The following is a 21,427-nucleotide window of genomic DNA, read 5'->3' on the forward strand; positions in this document are numbered from 1 at the left end:
CTTTGACATCTTCTGGGAGGTTTTGGAGTATGCAGCCAAGCAAACCTCATGACAGCTTCCGTAGCAGCAGAAGAATCGAAACCACATTTCGAACAGTGAATAGCTACACAAGACACAGGAGCGATTAAAGGATACAACACTCCTTCAGAAGAGGAAACAGATGCCATAATAATTTTGTGTTCTCAAGAGAGACAAGCGTATACTTCAAACAGTTGAGTTCAACAATTGAGAATTCAAAAGAGTGTTGAAGTCATCTTTTCATAAGCCTATCAAAACCTTTTCCCTCCTTATCAGATTGTGATGGATTTGGTTTAGCTACACATTTAGCAGCAGCTGGTTTTACTAGAACAGCTGCTGTGTCTGATCTGGGATTACTATATAAAAACCTAACACTGAGGAACTGTATACACTGTGTCCATTGGGATAATATGGCAGCAGTCAGCAAGTTACAGGCTGTGATAAAAACAAATTTTCCAATGCTGAAAAGACAAGACAGGAGGAACTGCCGGAGGTTCACAAAAATCCAATTGCAATAAAATTATAACACTTCTTTAAAGATTGTGGAATACCACTAGGTTTCTACTGAAAACAACCACTTCATTCAGGAAATATTTCAGAAAAATTACAACCTTCAAAGGGCCTGGCAGAAGTCATACTCTCCTCAGAATCTGAATAAAAAACCCAAGGAGATAAAATAGAACCTGTCGTTTTACAGTAATTTTATGGACCAAATTCAATAAGCTCTTCAGAAAATGAAGAATCCAGTTTGATCTTACCAGAAACAGCTGAAGTGGAAAGCTCAAGAGCCTGGGCTAAGCCCAATACATCACTCCTGTCCACACTTCTTGACATAAATTTTAAGCAGTAGACCTATTTTGTCAGGAAAAACCTCCCTAGAGGTAGGCACAGCATTCTGGCTAGGCAGAGAGGTATTCTCTGTCCCTTCTCCCAGGACAGACAAGACTGGATCTCCCTTGCCTGCAAAGGGTAGTCCAACAGCCGCAGAGGACACACCTATCCCCCAGTGTATGGTGGCTGTAAATAGGACAGTCAAGGGAGCCAAGGAATAAAAGATCAGTGGTCTGAGGAACCAGAAATAGCCACAGCAGAATCATCCATCTGTGGCTGAGGCACCATCAGCCTGATGTAATGCAATTTACTACCTTTATTCCTCTTGTAGCTGGAAGAGGAAACCAGGGTGGGAGTACATTGTTCCATGGTTAAACAGAAAGATGTCAGATTTACAGAGAAGTCATGCAGCAGTAGTTAGTAAAACAGGCAATTAGTAAATAACTTCTCAATACACATTAAAAAAAATCATTCATATGTCAAAATTAAAAATCATTCATGTCAAAATTAAAACAACTTTTATCTCAAGTAGTAAATTAGTTTAACCAACTTTCTTCCATAGAAGTAAACATTAATGCTTCTGTTTAGTTACCAAAAGTCATGTGACAGTCAAAAGCACTTTTCCCTAGCTTAAAAATATATTTTTCATAGAAAAAGTTTGATTTCTGCTATAAGCAAATGGTATTAGCTCAACAATGGAAAGCATTAGCCAACTGACTGACCCTCAATACCAAGTTCTGTTCAGCAGCCGGAAAGCTCAAGAGCTTGGTACCCAAAGAACTACCAAGTCAGCTCAGCTTAAGTGAACTGTTTGAGTTCATGGAAGGTGCCCTTAAGGTTTGGAATCTGTTTGGGCCATTAGATCCTTAGCAGGATATAACCCATACAGCTATGGCTACTGCAACACTGATCAAATGATGAATGTCTGGCAATGTAAGCCAGGCACAGAACATTTTCAGAAATGTATAAAATGCTTACCAATGAGAATGTGATGGTAGGCATCTATTAGGTCTAGCTTTACCATGGAAGGCTAGTAAAGGGATAAGAGCTAACATGGTCTGAAGGGATAATATTTTGAATTTTGGAACCTTGACAAATGCTGTAAAAAGGCAAGATCTAATACAAACTTCCAGGTCTCATTTCTTTAACACCAGAAAACCCCTTTAATAAAAAAAAATAATTTACCCCCCTGGCTGGCAGGCAACAGCTCTGCTCCAGAACTGGAGGAAACATGGATACCTGGTTTACCGGGCAAGGAGGGAGAGACTCCCATTGACAAGTGTACCCACTGAGTCTTCAAGAGAATCCATATAATCAAAGCCCACCGTTTTCTACTACTCAATTCTTACTCATTACAACTCTACATATGCCTCAAATACTTTCTGCTACAGATGTTCTGCTACACTAAAGCTGAAGACTTCTTATTGCTTAACTATTTTGTGTAACTGGAACCTATGCCAATCACACAGGTACTCACTTATCCTAACCCTTTATTTCACAACTCAAATATTCTACTGTGTTTAACTGGTCAGACACTGTAACTTGAACCTTTGCTACTCTCATAGGTACTTAATTCTCATATCTTGTCATAACACAATCAGTTGTTATACTGTATATACCTACTTCCCCAGTCAGTGATCCTATCACCTTGCCCACTTAAATAATCATCCCTTACTTTTAGCATAGTACGTTTTACCTTATTCTTTCTTTGCAACTGAATTTCTATAAACATACTAACTCTATTGCATGAAGTAAATCATCTTTTAGCAAAGCATGTTTTTACCTTACGGTTTCTTTGTAACTGAATTTCTGTACATATACTGGATCTATTGAATGAAGTACATCACACATTCACTGTATACTGTTCAATTATAAATTCTGTATACTGTTAATTATATGTACTGTATTGTTGTATGTACAGTCTTAATGGGGAGCTTTTCTCCCTGGGCCTTAACTGAAAAGGGGCACTTATGGGTCCAGTGGACCATCGCGTTAAACAAATGCAAACAATTTGTCTGAAACAAGCTGGTGCCACAAAGGAAGGTGCAGACAGGGAAAGACTGCCAGAGTTGAAGGGGGACCCTTAAGAGGTAAATGGTTATTCTAACTTTTTGGTCTGTCTTCGACTTTGAGGCTTTTTCCTTATTTAAGCAGCCTGCTTGTCATTACTTTTTAAAATGTTTTTTTGATGGCACCTTTCTCCTTGAACTGCTTTTTGATAAAGGGAGCCAAGGTGGGAGGAAAAGTTTTATTTGCCTTAAAACAGGAAGGCTGGAAGATGTGGGTCACTCCTTGAATTTACATTCTCCCTCATCTAATATCTTAAGCACCTCAGCTACTAAAGGGCAAAACAGAATGTCCTTATCCAGCTGAGAATTTAAAATTTCAGTTTTAACATAGTCAGGAAGATTTTGTGAACATAAATGTGCAAATCTTCACGACTTAATGTCTCCAGGGCTGCTGCTTCTGCATATCAGCAGCATTACACCATTTTAAAGTATGTTTAATTATACAAGAAACAGATAAAAAGGACGAACAACTTTTCAGGACGAAGGAGGAAGGTTATCAGCTAACCTTCATGTTTCCAAAAGACAGAAGTAAAAACGAACATGTGAGCCTGGCAGTTTAAAATTCTGAATGTTAAAGTGGCAGACGAACAAAGTTTCTCCCCACATTTATCAAAAGTATTCCCAATCACGGTCAAAGGGAATGGGATTAGCATTAAGTCAGAATGTCTCCCAGAAACAGTTTAGGAGAAAATAAAGTAGACAGAGCAGGGGGAACAGCTGCAGACCAAGGCCTATCCAACTGTAAAAATCACAACACATTTGCTAGGAAACAGACAAAAATCATCTTTCATTTTTACACAGACACACTCTTCTGAGGGAAGTCTGAAGCAACACTTTCCTCAGCATCTTCAGGTTGAAGTCTGAAGCAACACTTTCCTCAGCATCTTCAGGTTGTGAAGAAAATCCTGAAAAACAAAATTTCCCCTGCTCTTCCGAATGAAATCAGGGTCTTTGAGAAGGAACCCTTTTTCTTCTTTTCTTTCCTCAAGAGAAAGCAGGTAAAGGAAAAAAAAAACAGAAATTGCCTTGCATATCCCAGCAAAACTTCCCTGGCCACTGAAATAGAAACCGAAAACAAAGGCAATCCAAAGGTTTGAGTAAAGTCTGGCATCCCACCTGTGACCCAGAGTGACAGGACCAACAAGAAACAGACTGCAAAGGATTAGTCCAGAAAAAAAAAGTGCTAGCAGACCCTGATACACTCCCTTTGGGAGGAATAGAGATGCCTTGAAGTTTCAAGTAGTTTATTCAGTTAAGGTAGATGGGCAAGTGTTTTTGTTCTTGGATTTAGAAGAACACTCGCCCATCTAAAAGGCTCAAGCTCCCTTTTCCGACTATGAGGTAGAGCTTCACCCTCCCCTTCCTCCAGGACAGGACAAGAGTGGTTCTCCCTTCTCTGTGGAAGGGAGCTACGGAGCTGCAGAGGACATGTAGCCCCTAGTCCTCAGTGGCTGTAGGTGCTATGCCACAGGAACCAGGGGAATGACGAGTGGTCTGAGAAAACAAATCCAGCCGCAGCAAACGTCCCCATTGGTGGCAGAGACAAAACTGGAGCCATCCTGACACTTACGACATCCTGTCAACTACCTTCTTACAGAGGAAAGAGGAACAGAGACTTGTAACTGCTCCACAGGTCCAGCTGCAAAGGAAGACTCAAAGTCAAAGCCTATAAGAGTTGGTAAAATCAGTTCCAGATAAAAAAGTTGTTTTGAGCTAACACAAATTCTATACCAGAATATTAAATGTTGTTCTTTCGGCTTTTCCCGGTTAGGGGTTGCCACAGCAGAACTCCGGTCCGCTAATGATTGGCAGTAGATTTTTACGGTGCCAAGGTGCCAGCTCAATGCCCAACCTTCAACGAAGGCACGCCCTACGCATGTCTTTCAAACGACACTCTACCGTGGGGAGGACATGCAAACTACACACAGAAGGCGCTCCAGCAGAGAATCGAATGGGAGAACCTCTTGCTGTGAGGCGGCAACGCTACCGCTGCACCACCGCGGCTCTATACCAGAATATTAAATAAAGTTCAAAAATACAGATTTAAACAACTCATTTCAACAAGCATTTACAGTAATAAAACCCCATGGTTCAGAAAAAGTCCAAAAGAAAATTGCTAGTGTAATTACTAGTTTCACAGAAAAAAACAAACAAAAAACATAGAGGGCTTCCCACCAGAAGGATGATTCATCTGCCCAGCCTTGAAGAATCAACAGATGGGTTGTACATCCCATGAACCCTGAAGGAGGAGCATGCTTTGGTGTCAAGAAAGCTCTGAAGCTTTTGGCATTCTAACTACATTTCACATTTAGCTCTGATTGAGCTCCATTTAGTCATATCTTATAGCAGGATATAACCTGAACAGCTAAGGCTACTGCAACAGGAATCTAATACTAAACATTTGAACCTGTTGCACACTAGCCAGGCAGTAGCAATTTATCTGAAACTGCTACACAAAACAGATTTTTTACAGCATGAGCAGCAGAGGCATGCATGGTTTCCTACTGGTGAAAAGGGCCTTCTGCATCCTGCACTAAATGTAATCAAGGAAGGATGGCCTAGTCTCACAGCACAATGTAACTGTTCTCAAAAACTGCAGCGAACTGGGTTATCCCTATAAATGGGTGCTGTGGCAAAAAGAGGGATTATATTTGGTAAATGAAGTGCTACCCAATCAAAGAATGATGAGAGGGAAACTTAGTTGTGAAGGATATAAAAACATTGGACAAGGCTAAGAAAATAACTTCTTACTAAAATAAAGTTAAGTAAAGGTAGAAGAGATCTGGATTTCAGCTAAAATGCTTTTACCATAAATACATGTAACATAAGAAAATATTTGCAGAGTACCTGCTGTTACATCTAAAAAGTAAATGATGGCTGAAGCTATAGGAGAAAATTATGAAAGAGGGTTTCCTGAGGGGATTGCTTTTGAATAGAGGTTGCTGTAAAATTGTTGAAATTACATTTTATGGAGCTCAACAGAGCAAATCGTCCCTCATGGAAACAGTAAAAGTGGCGCCAAGTATTGTGACATTGCAGCAGGTTATGAAATACAATTTTACATGAAGGAAGTGAAGCTACAATGTAAACATGTTAAAGTTACCAGAGGGGTTAAGTGTTTACTGTCCTAGATAAGGGGGGCCACCTTGTAAAGGTGACAAATCTCTCTTCATTGTCTTATGTCTACTGAAAACAGAAAGTGCACAGTGAAAAATGTATGTCATAAGTAAGCTGCTTCAACTACAAAGATTAAATGCATTTTGAAGCAAATATCAGAGCATTGAGAACAAAAGGCAACAGACTGAAAAGGTAGCCTGGCATCTTTGTTAAGATTAACAGTAGAGGAACAGTGTACCTGTGTGTCAGGTAACGGCAGTGCACTCAGTACGAAACACAAAATTAGGGTAAAAGTTATTTTACTATTTTTAACCTTCCCTCACCAACTCATAGCAGGAGCATGGTGATTCCAGCTATCATGCTGTCTTAACTTATAAGACTACAGACATTCACTCCTCCACTCTGTTCTACCACACAAGGGGGGGACTTGCCATACCACAAGAAGCAATCAAACTACATCACCCAAACTAATCTATGGTAAAACATCCAACGCTGTCTCCTAACAGAAGGGAGAGTACAAAAGGCATGCTCAAAACAGAAAGTGTCTATACTTAAAAATTCCAACTGTACACACATACATACATAACACTACCAACCTGATGAAAGTAGAGATGTGAGCTAAAAGAAGGCAAGCAGACCAACCCCTCCACCTTACTTAACTGACAAAACAGGTACACTGTTACTATCTATATTCAAACATTTTTACATGATCAGACATACAATACATATAAAAGTGAACACTGACAAATGGGCGGCATTTGTCAGGGGATGTGTGCGTCTAGGATGGACAACCTCCAATAAACTGAAATTCACTACAGAGGGTGCGATTCGTTACTGTGCAGATATGGAAGGTGATCATTCTAAATAATTTAATCTAAAACAAAGAATCTGCAAGGAACCATTAAGAGTGCTGGAGTCCTTTAAAAGTAAAAACAATTCAGCAAAGCCAAGGCAGAGAACGCCAAAGAGGAGGTACATAAGAGAGATGTACACAGTCTAGAGAAGCACATATGCAGCCCTTGGCTCGAGAGACGTACAGTCCTAAGCATTGTCAACATGCAAATAAATGATTACATATTTAAAGTATTCAGAGGATTGGGGTTGCTGTTTATAGCTGCAATAATAACTGGACAATGATACAGTTATGGAGCCAAACACTAAATAACAGAGGTACACAGTAGTGAAAGTGAATAAACCACATGCAGCACATGGCTGAGATGTACAGACCTAAGCAGAGGCAATACACAAATAAAGAAATACATATGTGCATAAATACAACATTTATATAACTGGGGTTGCTGTGACAACACTGTTTATGGACCGGTGGAACTACAATTCCTTGTAAAGAGGAAATGAGCACTTGATACACAAAATTCTTCTTACAAACGTGTAATGCACTTCAGGAATAAATAACCCAGAGTGCTTGGACATATTACTACTTTCTCTATCCATTAACACTAAACTATGTAACAACTACCAATCACATGTTTTTCATAACACTCTAACCACTATACTAAGTGGAGCAGCAGTGTAAATTCTAGTTTACAACCTGTTTGCATATTCTGCAGACTCATAAGTTTTGTGCATTTTCATGACTACAAAATGCAATTTTAATTCTCTCCTCTAACATAACTCATTACAACAGAATAAAATTCAACATATAAATATGTAAATCACTCAAGAGCAAGTAAACTCATAACTGTAAGATATCATTCCCATACGCAGAAGGAGTGAAGTAATACCAAATATGTTACAATAAGTAACAGAATACAGATTCCCAGCAGATGAGCCATACTTCAAAAGAACACTCCTATATAAACTATTATATCAATTCACAGTCTGATATTAAAGTACAACAAACGTGCATTTATTTACAGTTTAACATGGTTTGAGACCCCCTCCAAACAGGCATCTTAGAATAAGACTTTACTGGTGCATAAAACCACTGGTTTGCTAATCATGTGCACTGCACCCCCCCCCTTATTAAACAATTAAATGTTGGTCTCTGCAGATACTGTAAAATAGGACGCCTTCTCATATCACAGCTGCACTCCAACAGTACTGTATTATGCTGCTTTGCTTCTGTATGCCATTTGTCAAACTAAAGTGTCACAGCTCTAACAGAGACCCCCATCCACGTCAAAACTCTGGCCAAACAAGTAAGGCAGAATGCAACAGCTCCAGTCAGGAAAGCACTACAATGACTACTACTGCTTTCCAAGCTTGTTGTAAGATGCAATACAGTCACAAACCCCGATGAAAACTCAAGGGGCAGAAAATGTGTAGGATACCCCGGGCAACAAATTTTGTCGGCAACAAATTTTGTCATAACCTCTTGTTTATGATTTGTTGACTTCGAGACAGTGCAACTGCTCAGAGACCATTTTTCAGCAGTAATCTGGGGATGGGACAAAAACACAATGAAACATGTTATACTGTATTATATTATACTATACTATGTTATATTTTCTAGTGTCCTACATAACGTTAAATAGACAGCTAACAAGGAAAGTCCACAGCCAGTAAATTACACACCACAAACTATAATCAGCTGAAGAATCATTCTCAAACCATGTGAAAACTAATCCAAACTTCGGTAATGTAAATGGAAAAGTAGAGTGGGGCCATTTACATTTCTGACACTGAGAAGCAAAAGTGAAAGTTAGGAATGGTAAAAACTGGGAACGTGAATAAGAAAAAAAAAAAAACAAGAGGTTTTAGGTAGCTATGCATTAACAACTGAAGAATAAAGAGACATCTCTGCAAGGGAAGTGGAAAATTATGTGGAGAAAGGAAAGGGATGATAAAGGGGAGGCCATATGAAAGAAAAAGTACAGTTTTGTACCTACCATAAATGTAGATGTCCGAACTGGATAGCATCTGCAGTCATAACAAATGGGTAGTCCTGTCGTCAGGCAGCCCTTCAGTCGGCCGGATTCCAAAGCTCTGCTGGTCTTCGGTATAAATGCATCGGCGGGCGCCATTTCTTCAGTGTTTCTTGCCCCAGATGCCAGTTGCCCTCATGGAAGGCTAAATTTGGATAAATGCCAATGTATACAGATAAGATAGAAGGCAAATACAAAAAGTAGGCATATATGTACATATATACAAACAAATACACCATAAGAGACTCCCCAGCTAGCTATTAGGAGTGTAAATACCCTAGGAGTACCACAGAGGGAAGGAGGGTGACTGCAGATGCTATCCAGTTCGGACATCTACATTTATGGTAGGTACAAAACTGTACTATGTCCTTCATGGATGCATCTGCAGTCGAATACCATAGCTAAACTAGGGTGGAGGAAGTAAAATAATTATGGTGTAGTTAGGATCCTGGCAAACCCTGCTCGGGATCTAGAATATAGAGGTAGATTGTAATGCTTGGCAAATGTATGCACGGAGGTCCAAGTAGATAATGTCCTTGGTTGCCACTCCTCGTAAAGAAAGCTGTGGTAGTGGCTGTGGCTCTTGTTGAATGAGGTCTTATGTTCTGTGGCATTGGTTTTCCATGGTAGGAGTAACAGAATCTGATGCAATTTCCTATCCATTTGAGATTGTCTGTTTGGAAATTGCTTTTCCTTCCTTTCCTGGTGCATAGGCCACTAACAGCTGGTCAGTTTTTCTGTTACCTTTGGTTCTGTCCAGGTAGTAGCGTAACTGTCTATGTACATCCAAAGTATGCAGGAGCCTTTCCCCCCTGTTCTGTGGGTTGGGAAAGAAGGTAGGTAGGTGGATTGCCTGGTTTAAGGACACTCTGGATACCACCTTTGGCATAAATGTAGGATTAGTTCTCATGGAGACTCTATCTTGATGGAAGATCAGGAAGGGTTGTACTGCCATTAAGGCCTGGAGTTCTGAAACCCTTCTTGCTGAAGTAATTGCCAGTAGGAAAGCAGTTTTCCATGATAGGTGTTGCAGATCCGCTGTTCCTGCTGGTTCAAAGTCAATTTTTCTAGTACAAAATTTAAGTCCCATGTTGGTGGTGGTGGTTTCCTAGGAGGTTTTACATTCTTGATTCCTCTGAGGAATTGCCTAAGTAGAGAAGACAGGCGGATCAGAACTGTATTCTGCAGAAATAGCTGAAGCATGTATCTTGATGGAGGAATAGGACAGGCCTGTGTGTAGAAGCTCTGCCAAGTACTCCAGGATGTTAGCAATGTCTATGTTTGACACCTCTTTTCCTCTTTCCGCTCCAAGAGGCAAACCTTTTCCATTTTCCCTTCTTGTTGAAGGTCTGCGGGCTTCCAGTATAATGTCTTTAACCCTTTGAGATAGGTCTTGGTTAGTTGTTCTTAAGTGATGTTCCAGGCAGTAAGATGTAAGGTCTTTAGGTTTGGATGCAGGATGTTGTAGTTGTTCTGAGTTAACATCAAAGGCATCAGTGGGATTGACCACATTATCCCCCGAGACATGCTCCTCAGCAGGGGATACCAGTCTGTCCTTATCAGTAAATGGCCTTCCCTGAGGAACGGTTTGAATTTCTGAATTGCTAGTTGTACTGCCAGCATTTCTTTTTGGTTTATGTGCAGGTGCAGCTGGTCTGGGGTCCACAATCCTTGTATGCATTTGTCCAACATGTGTGCTCCCCAGCCTAGGTCTGAGGCGTCCGTTGTGATGGTCTGGTTCGCTTGACCTTTGTGGAAGGGCAAGCCTAGGTTTGTCTGGCATGCTTGGGCCCACCATAGGAATTCTTGTTTCAGGCATGGGATTAGTGGGATTTCGGTTTCTAAGCTGTGCCTGTGTTGAGACCATAAGTTTTTTAGGTACCACTGTAGCTTTCTCATATGCAGTCTGGCATGAGGAATCAAGATTATGCATGATGCCATGAATCCCAAGGCCTGCAGCACCTTTCTTGCTGTTAGTTTGTTCTGTTTTGTTAATGCCAAGAAGTAAAGGGTAGTTGTTCTTGTTTTTCTGCAGTCAGGAATGCCATTTGTTTTACTGTGTCCAATTCTGCACCCAAGAAGGTTCTTGTCTGGGATGGAATCAGCCTTGACTTTTTTAAGTTGACTGTGTATCCCAGGGCTTGTAGCAAGCAAATGACCCTTTGTAAATCTGTTGTCAGCTTGTCTCGGTTGTCCGCTTGTAGCAGGCAGTCGTCCAGGTATGGATAGATTTGGATTCCCTGTAGCCTGCAATGAGAGATTACTGATGCCAAGCATTTTGTGAATACTCTGGGCGCAGTAGATAAGCCAAAAGGCAATGCTGAGAATTGATAATGCTCTGATCCTGCAAGGAATCTGAGGTATCTTCTGCAAATTGGTCGTATGGGGACGTGCAGGTATGCCTCCTTGAGATCTAGAGTCACCAGCCAACAGTCCTTGCCCAGCATGGGAAGAAGTTTTTGTAAGGTCAGCATTTTGAATTTTGGGACGATGATGTAAGTGTTTAAGACGGACAGATCGAGAATGGGTCTCCAAGTTTTTTCTTTTCTTGGGACTAGAAAAAGTATGGAGTAAAATCCTTTGCCCTGTTGATTTACTGGCACCCTTTCCACAGCTCTCATGTTGGTTAGCTGAATTACCTGGTTTTGAGCTTCTGTTCTTTGAGTTGGAGGCAAGTTTGGCATTCCTCTTTTTACTGGTAAGGTGTGGAAGTGGAACCTGTAGCCTTGGTCTATGGTTTTTAAAATCCACTTGTCTTTTGTGATATAGTGCCAGTTTTGTGAAAATAAGGCTAACTTTCCGCCTAAAGGTGCTAATTGCTCTCTGGTAGGCGGTGTCAGGGCCAAGTCACTGTGATTGTCCAGTTGCAGTGGCAGTGGTTGTGGCAGTGCCTCGCTGGTTATTACCTTGCCACTGTCTTCCTCTGTAGGTACTTCCTCTGGGTTGGTTTCTGCCTCTAGGCTGTACCTGCCTCTTTGGGTCTTTGATGAGTCTGGAAAGGACCAATTTTGGCAGGCCAATTTCTGCTAAACCGAGGTGGTTGAACCTGTAAGAAATCCTTAACTGTTTGTACAGATTTTGCCTTCTCTTCCATTTTCTTCATTACTTGTTGAGCAGAAGTACCAAATAGACTGTCCTTATCCATAGGAGCATCCAACAGCTTTGCTTTTACCTGATCCGGCAGGACCTGCTCTTTCAGCCATGCATGCCTTCTTATGACTGTGCCAGTCATGGCTGATCTAAATGAAGCCTCCAGTGCATCATAGCCACATTTTAAAGAATGGTTACTAACCTTCTGTATGTTATTTACCATTTCTAAAATATATTTCTTATCTAAGGGTTCTTCAGAAGAAACTTTCTTAGACAACTGATCAAGCATAAACTCTTGGTATTGGATCATGTGAAACTGACAGTTTAAAGCTCTAGCAGAGAGAGTGGCAGAGGTGTAGACTTTTTTGCCCCATCTGTCTAAGGACCTGGCTTCCCTTTCAGAAGGGAGAGGGTTTTTTGTATTGGTAGAAGCTACTGCCTTAGGGCCTTGGGATATAGTCTCAGGATCTGCAAGTGGGGCCCTGAAAAGGTGGTGATGGGTGTTGGGTACCCTGTAGAATCTGTCAGGTTTGGCAGGGGCTGGAGGTAAAGAATCTGGAGCAGTGCAAACATCATTAAATGCATCATCCACAACAGGCAAAACTGGAGGTATAGCTAAAGGCCTATGTTGTGGTAGGTGCAGAAAAGTTCTAAGCCTTTTTCTTGAGTCTGAGAAATCCTGTTCCTGCCATTGGAATTGCTCTCTCATGGCATGTAAGGTTTCCCCAAAAGAGAATTCTTCTGGAGGCGAGGTCGATGGAATGGATTCATCAGCATCGGAATCTTCATAAGTGGACAAAGGAGCCTCTGGCTGGTCTGTAGTGTCCGAGTCCTCTGAAGAATCATCAGAGTACTCCTGCTGGGGAAGTTCTGTTCTAGGTCTCTTTTCTGGAGGCTGAGAGGCCCTGTCTGGGTGTGATTGGGATCCCCTAATTAAGGAAATCAAATCCTCTGCCAGGGTAAGCATTTGAGAACTAGAAGGATGTCTGTGTGAGGGGGCCTTAGCAGGAACTGTTTTGGCTACTTTGGCCCTGGCAAAGGCCTTGACAGACATGGCTTTAGGAGGCCTAGCAGCACCACGTGCTGGGGTAGAGACATCCAAAGGGATGGTGTCAGATAAATCAGTAGAGGCCACAGTAGTAGGTAAAGTTTCAGAGGCCGATTCAATTAAAGTAGCAGGAGCCTCGGTGGAAATCATGGATTCGGCTGAGGATTGACTGGTTTTCTCGGTTTCGTTTGCTTATCCGTGGTTTCGCCGAAACTGCGGACCGCGAGTGTCGGTCCTTTCTTTTGTTTTAATTATTTGTGTTGTCGGATGCTCCGACGGCATAATGTATGCAAAGTCTGAACCGAAAAACTGTTCAGCAAACTCCGGCCGGTTGAAGGAAGAACAAGCTAAACAGGCAGCAACGTCGTGGTCTGGGCCTAAACAAGGTAGGCAGTAAGAGTGGAAATCCTTATGAGGTATTTGTTTCCCACAGGTTAAACAATTGTTAACTTTTTCTGACATCGGCTGAGGCAAGAAAAGGTCCCCAACGGGGTACTTAGCTTTTAGAAGTCTTCTAGTATTCGTAGAAGGAATCTCTGGATCTGACCGACCGGCACTTCGAACAGCTTCTGCAGAAAGACTGAAGAAAATGGCGCCGGCCGATGCTTTTATACCAAGACCAGCAGAGATGACGGGTGAAGTGCGACATCGGCCAGACCCAGACTTTGGAATCCGGCCGACTGAAGGGCTGCCTGACGACAGGACTACCCATTTGTTATGACTGCAGATGCATCCATGAAGGACATCAGGAGTCTGTTAACTAGACTACTTTCACTGGTCAGCTGAAGTCCCAACTGTGGTGATGTAATACTAACACAAAAGTACAACGTTTAACCTGAGCCTACAAGTATTGCCGTAACATCCCCCTACAAATCCTTATGTACCTCCATACTAACATGCCCCCCCATAGATGTCCATTACACTCGGGACCCAAATGATTTGGGGTACTTGGCTAAGCTTCTAAGGGTCTTAGTGGTAATAAGCCTAGTAACAACTTAAACAAGGAGTTCAAGAAGTGCAGAACTGACTAGAGGTTGCTGGTGTAGGTAATCTTCACACAAACTACATTGGTAAAGCCAAATGGAGATGAACTTTAGATGACAGACATTTGGTCACATTTTTAAACCGATTTAGAATATTACTAATTAAAGGGGTATGCACAGTTTTCAGAATCTTGCTATTACGAAATCTCCAAGGTGATTCTTACAGCCACTAAAGTTTAACGGATGCATGTCACCAGAGGTTACTTTTACACATACCACTATGGTAGAATAAATAAATGGCGAAAATCAATTTTGCTGAAAAGAAAAAAGGTGCAATTGTGTGTGTGTGTGTTACTATGAAACATTTTCAACATTACTCAGTGGGGGTAATGTGGAAGTGCACCACTGTACTATCTACTGGATATCTGAACATCTAAGGAGACTTGTATATGGTGGACCATTTTTATCTGAGTGAGAATAAAGGGAGTCATTCTTGGTCAATACACTTTTCTAAGAATAAGACTAGTTATGAATAGGTATTGATGGGGAGGATCTGCCATAACAGGAAAAAAGATTTTTTCAGTTTCCCTTCTGTGAACCCATTTCCCATCCGATACTTTTTACAATTTTGACACACAAAACTATACAGTGTGCACAAGGGTCAGCATTTCAATTACGGATTAGATGACCATTCCTACTAGGATTAGAAGAGGCTAGCAGAATTTGCTCAAAACAAATCACTGACAAGAAAAAAAAAATTATTCAGCCGTCTGAACATACCCCTGTTTGAAGCGAGGATAACCCTCATCCAGTAAAACGGATCTGCTGAATCTGAGGACATGATACCAAAGAGAGGAATCTGGAGAAAAAAAAAAAAAAAAATTAAAAAGCAACTTTCAATTTTATGCAACACATGCATGATCTGAATACACACAACCAAATTAAAAAAAATACTTACTTGGCAGCAGACCAAAAATATAAAAAGTGTGATTGCAGTCCATAGTACTTTTTCCCTAAACTGAATCTGAAAAAGGAATAAAAGTGGGGGAAAAAATTAGCAACATAAAAGTTGTGCTACAAGCAATTAACACGTGGTATTCACCATCTTACAGTAAAGTAATAACATAATAAAATATTCATAAATTAATGATTACTTTCATTCTTAATGCCTGATGAAAAGACTAGGAGTATCAAAGCAGATGTTCCCAAATACCTTCTTAAACCTTTGTACCAATCTTTTTTGCAGTCACTTTCCTTGCCTCAGTATTTCACTGGTGCTTAATTATTTCTTCCACATTCTTCAAAACAAGAAATTTAAAAGTTTGGTACTTAAAATTATTTAAATTATAGTCTAGAAATCACAAAAGAAAAACTGAAACCCATCTTGCATAGCTCACCTTACTTAAACATGCCTTTGAGAAGTAATATTTGCATTTGCAATTCTGACTGTGCCCATCATGCTGCACAACAAGGTAAAACAGGGATACTGGCAGCCTAGGTCAAATGTAAGGGGGTAGGAGATAAAGACACTAATAAAACAGCAACTGAAACAATGAATGGCTCACTGCCACAGAACTCAGTTTTCATATCCTACTGCAAAACATACAACGCTTTAAAATAGAAGATTTACAGGAGATGAGTGAAGTAAATCTGAACAAAAAATGGAATCTCTAACACAACACTCCAAAATTACAATCAAAATTAAAACATAAAGGCAACAGCCTGTGAACATACTAAAGATGCATTTCACTTAGGGGGGGGGGGGCACTCATTACTCAAGTGAAACTCTATTCATGTGCAATACGATGACTGCAAAATCCATTGCACACCTGTCAAGAATATATGGAGTCAACTCTCCCCATAGTGCTACAAGTCTATCGGTCATAAACTGCACACAATGAAAACAATTCCAAACAAAGCTCAACTACCCAGTTAATAAAATGAAATTTAAAAATGCATGAGACAGAATTCAGCCATGCATGCATTATTATGAGCATAGAGTGGGAGCATATCCATGGGCCTTTGTAAACATCTGCCATTCAGACTTGTGAACTGGGGACAGCTCATACTGAAACCTTCCACAAATGTGCATAGTCCTCTGCTGGCACCCACCACATACACTTGCAGTACCAGTTCAGACGTGCAGGTGGAGCTTTTCCCATCTTTCAAAAGCCTGTAGACTTGAGCAGGATAATGAGATATTCTGAAATTCTACACTGCAAATTTAGGTGTTCAGCAAAGTACTGTGGCACAGTAAGGCAGATTCCCACCGTGGAATGAAACAAAGCTCCAACAGTAAGGGCTCAAGGTGTTAACATTAACTTACATGGCTTCTGGAATCAGCCATGGAGTTACTGTTAAACTTCCTTCTTTTAAATCAAAAGGAAGACCAACAGCATGTTAGTAACGTTCCATTTTCTTTCATCAATGCAATACAATGCTCAAGTCCATCTACCAGGAGAATTTCCTAAACTATTTACTCCCCAAGATTCAACAAAATATTTCAATATCTGTAAGTGGCTCATAAGATTACCATTCCACTGTTTAAATCCATAAATCATTCATTCAGACGGTTTACCCTGCAGAATTTGATTTGGCAAACAATACACTTTGCTCTCCTAACAACTACAAGGTCAAGTTATACCTTAGTTTGCGGGTAATGATGAAAGCAATACGTGCTTTACTTGAATCCATCATTTGCTGTTACAATCCAGTTTTTGTTAAAAAAGATACAGCAAACTTTACAGCACCAAAGACCGTCCAAAAATCATAAGAGATGTTTCTCCTGGACAACCAGACAAGCAATCCAGCAACTTAAATGCCAATGACATCAGACAAAATCATGTTAAACTTCTCATATGACTACACGTTTGCTCAAAATTTGTAAAATATTTCTTCACTAAAACAGCAGAGCATGAGCATTTACTAAAACTATCATCTAATGTATATGCCTCATGGTTAGAGCCCATTTCCTTAGGAGCACAGTTTAACCATACCAGTATCTTGGTTCAGTTCCTTTGCAGATAATTCCAAAGCAGTGTCCTCAGCCTGATCTGAAAGTAAAAGACTGACTGCCAGCGCTTGTCCTTTCTTCTCCAAAGCAGTAACAAGTCTCTTAATGACATTTCCAGCTTATATATGGTCCTTTCTCTTTAAAGGAATAAAAGACTTTAAAAGCAACCACACACTGCTACTAATTAAAACACTATTCGTCACAGGTGCTTTCCTTTGAAATTTAATGAATTCTTAAACTGCAACTGAAACTAAGAAAATGGTCTTCAGTCTCTGCATTCTCATTTCCCTCCCTGAGTCAGGGTTTCACCTCTCACATTCTATACAAGCACAAGCCCCCCCCCCCCAAAAATTAGAATAAAATAAAAAATTTACTAATTCATTTAAATTGGGAAATTATGAGATTTACGTGGGAATATTTACTCTCAATACAGCCTAGACAAGAAAAGCTGAAGTACAAGAGACACATTTCTACAGAGACATAATAGCATTAACATATTTCAGGAACACACACAAATTGAAAAATTAGATAATAAAATAACATTTTCTAGGCAAGCCATTTAAGTTGACACACTGCAAAGAATCTGAAAGGGAAAGTACTCACTAGGGGGCGTGAAGTAGTTGCTGTCATGCAAGAGATCACAAACAGATTTAAACACAAAAAATGAAATTGAAAATGTATGCAAAAGATTGCCATCAGAAAAAAGTACAATAAGCTGAAGACATGATTAAAGCCAGCTGTTCAAGTTAAAAGGTACATTATGGGGAATGTGCCAAACTGTTTATTAAAGTCTGGATCAGCCTGCTCAATGAAATGTAATCAAAGGATCATAGGAAGTCACTAGGCTAATGGCCCTAGGGCCCTTACAAGCCTAACCAGGTTCTTACCCTTATTTCCACAACCAGCACCTATTGCCCTTATCCAAGAGGGACACTGGTGGTACCTCCAGGGTGAATTTACAGTCACTCTTCCAATCATCCAGACAGTGTTTGAAGAGGGCCAATGAGGTGCTCTGTTTGATGTGAAGTGGAAGTCTGTTTCAAAGGTGTGGTAACCTCTGGGAGACCGTCCCTCCAGCAGGTTTTATTAATGTCACATACCAGGTTAAGGTCTTTAGAGCAAGTAACCAGTATACCATTTGACTTTTCGGATATGAAGCATTTCCAATAACCCAGGGTCAGAGATTGCCTTATATGAAAGGCAGAGATCACCTTCGAGTAGTCTGTATGAAACAGAAGTGACAGCGATTTCAGACTATCCCCATAGGACAGATGGTGAAGACCTTGAATTTTCTTTGTGAAGAACCTTTGTGGTTTCTCCAATTGCTGCAGGTGCTTGGAAAGATGCACCAAAAAGGGGAGCTGTGCTCAATTATTGGCCTGATGAGGGAAGAGTACAGGGAGGTTATAACTTCTTTTTTTCTGGAGGCTATGCCTGTATTTATGAAATGAGTAATACAGAATGCCCTTCTTACCACTGTGGAGACATGGTGGTCAAAGGTAAGGTTGCCGTGCCCAGGTCTCTCGCCACCGAGTGCGTACTTAACTTGCTATTGATGTGGTAGTTAGCAGGATCACTTTTACTGAAAGGAATGATAAACTCAAAGTAAAAAAAAAAATTTGTATTAAGGCCATGACTTTGGAAAACCACTGGTTACAGATCTGCTGTTGGGAGGTAGATTCCCCTATTTTGACTATAGATGTTCCGTCAGTGAGACAGTTAGAGACCCATCTAATGATATAGGGGTGGATGCCTAGTTGGGCAAGTTTGTCAATGGCACCAGAGTGGGGAACAGTGTCAAAAGCCTTGGCTAAATCCGGGGCTTTGGTGTCAGTCGCAAAGTCCACCAGTTTAACAGGCATGATCTTTCTTTGACAAACCCAAACCGAGTAGGGTCGTGTTTGGAGATCAACAAAGATGTACTCAAGGTCCATGATGGTTTGCTCCATGGCCTTGCAGATAAGGCTAGTCAGGCTAATAGGTCTATAGATCCCAGGGTCAGTGGAAGCACCACCTTTGTGCAAGGGAATTGTAGCCGTTTTCCATCCAGCTGGTACAAAGCCAGTGTTTAGAGTATGACTGGAAAAAAAGTACAATGGTGTCACTAATTAATGTTGGAGCCCATGAAGGGCACAGCCCAGGATGTTATCAGGTCCCACAGATGCTGTGTTTTTGGCCTTACAGAGTACATTTTACGACATGCTCTTTAGAGACAGAAGGTAGGGGGATAGGTGGCAGACACGTCATGGAGTATGTGTGGTGGGGACAAGAAGTGAAGCTTTCACAAAACCTCTCAGCCAACAGGTTAGCTATGTCCACAGGCTCAGTACATGTGGTATCATTAACTAACAGTTCTGTACAAATCTGGGCTTTTCCTTTTTGGCTAGAGATGTAACTACAGAACTTCTTAGTGGTTGCTCTTTGTTGAAGAAGCCAATTTGGAGGACTTCACACGAAGTCTTACTTGCTTGTTTAAGCTGAGCTGAGGAGGGAGCGTTTCCAGTTTAGGAGGGTTTGCTCCCTCTACCCTTGGACAGCAATTTCTTCCTCTTCTTGTAAAGCCTGTCAATGGCAATTGCCCACCAAGCAGGTTTGCTCTTCCTTGAGAAGCTTGTTTTGCTCCTATCAGGTATGGCAGAGTCAATGCAGTTATATAGGTATTTGTACAAAGCACTGGTGTAGTGCTCTGCATAGTTGCCAGTTCCATCTGAGGGATGAGGTGCAGTGAAGCTATTTATACCATCCCGTAAGAGGTAATAAGTTGCTTTGGATACGTTTTTCAATACAGTTGCTGCTGGGAGGGGGGGGGTTTAGGTATGATAGTTACTTCAAATAAGACCGATTTGTACTCAGATATCACTAGGGGAGGACCTCAAAGTAGGGGTTCTACAGTGGTCCCTCATATTGGTGAGCACCAGTTCTAGGATGTTGGCACCCCTTGTGGGGGTGTCAACTAGCTGGTCCAGGGCAATGGAGTTAATAAAAGTCGATGAACCTTTGGGCACGTGAGTTTGAGCATGAGCAATTTACCCAGTCAATGGATGGGTAGTTAGTCACCCAAAACCATGGTGTTCGGATGTATCTTGATAGACCAAAACCTGGTGTTTGGATGCATCTTGATAGACCCAAAACAATGGTGTTTGGATGTATTTTGATAGACTCAAGTAGATCCAAACAGGCAGCGTGGGTGTTCTGTAGCTGGCAATGACTTGAATAGGTGTCCTACCAACAGTTAATTGCCTCTGAAGTGTCTCCAGGGAGTCATACTATTTAACCAGTCTGAAGGCGTACAAGGAATACACCACCTCCTTTAGGTTTTCACACCTTCAGTTTAAGGTCGGAATGTGTGGAAGGAGGTGGAACCCGGTATGGCTGGGGTGCTCTCCACAGCCTTACACTAGGTCTCCATGACTGCACAAATGTCTGCACCTTCCAAGGTGATGACAGCTTCCAGTGAGTGCACTTGTGTGAAGACTCCTAACATTTAGCAGCATAACCTTGAGTTGTTTTTAGATGGAATTTTTCATTGGGAATTTTGTTCTTGAAACACCGCCTAACAAAGGCACTATGGGGGGAGGTGGCAGGAGCCTTAGCCAGTAACCGAAAACCCAGGGGTGGCAGATGGCAGACCATCCCTAGCAAAGCATCAAGGTCTGTCAATCATGTCATCCCAAGCTGACATAGTTGATTCACTTAGGATGACACCAGAAGCTAAGCCAAGTATTGAAATAAATCATTTTCTGTTTGTACAGGAGGCATCATCCTAGGTGATGATAAAATGCTGCTCAAGGCTAGGGTCATACCTGCCCGAGATACACAGTTTAAGAGCTCAGTCATGTCTCTCTTTGTATAGTCCAGAGAGGCACATCTCAAGTCGTTCACACCAACATGGACTAGACGGAGTCATAACAGTACCTATTGTTGAGAGACTTGAGTGCATGTGTGATATGGCGTACCCTGGCACCTGACAGACATAAGCTTTTTATATTTATGGAACATTTGTCAAAGCAAGCAAACAACTGCAATGAAAAAATTCCTACATAACCACACACTGACCGAATGCTCACATCATCAGTAATGTTTTAGGAAAAAGTACAGTATATAAAATGCTATCACTATCCTTCACAATTAGCCAAAAGAACCACATGAATGTCTACACCAACTCTTAACAGCATTACTGTCTGGATCACTGTAGGGAAGAGACTGCTGTAGCAGCACAAGGTGTCTTTTGTCTGAATATGTCACAATCTAAAACAGTCTGTTTTACGGAGTCCACTCAGTCTGCTTTAGGACCAAATGTACAATTGAACAGATTTATTGCGCCAAGACACAGTCAATAAATGCAAATTAAATAATTGCTGTACTTTTAACTG

At 41.1% G+C, this 21,427-nt stretch overlaps 1 protein-coding gene across 1 annotated transcript in view; it reads right to left on the bottom strand.

Annotated features, from left to right (window-relative positions):
• The window catches only part of SEC61A1 (SEC61 translocon subunit alpha 1), a gene marked incomplete in the record, with an annotated part of 429,191 nt that overhangs the window by 359,239 nt on the left and 48,525 nt on the right, over positions 1-21,427 (bottom strand). The window contains 2 exon segments of the mRNA XM_044078537.1: positions 14,822-14,900; positions 15,000-15,065. Coding sequence (XP_043934472.1) covers positions 14,822-14,900; positions 15,000-15,065 — 145 coding nt within the window.

Source organism: Protopterus annectens, chromosome 7.part1, assembly GCF_019279795.1.
Source record: "Protopterus annectens isolate FY-2018-M chromosome 7.part1, PAN1.0, whole genome shotgun sequence".
NCBI lineage: Eukaryota > Metazoa > Chordata > Ceratodontiformes > Protopteridae > Protopterus > Protopterus annectens.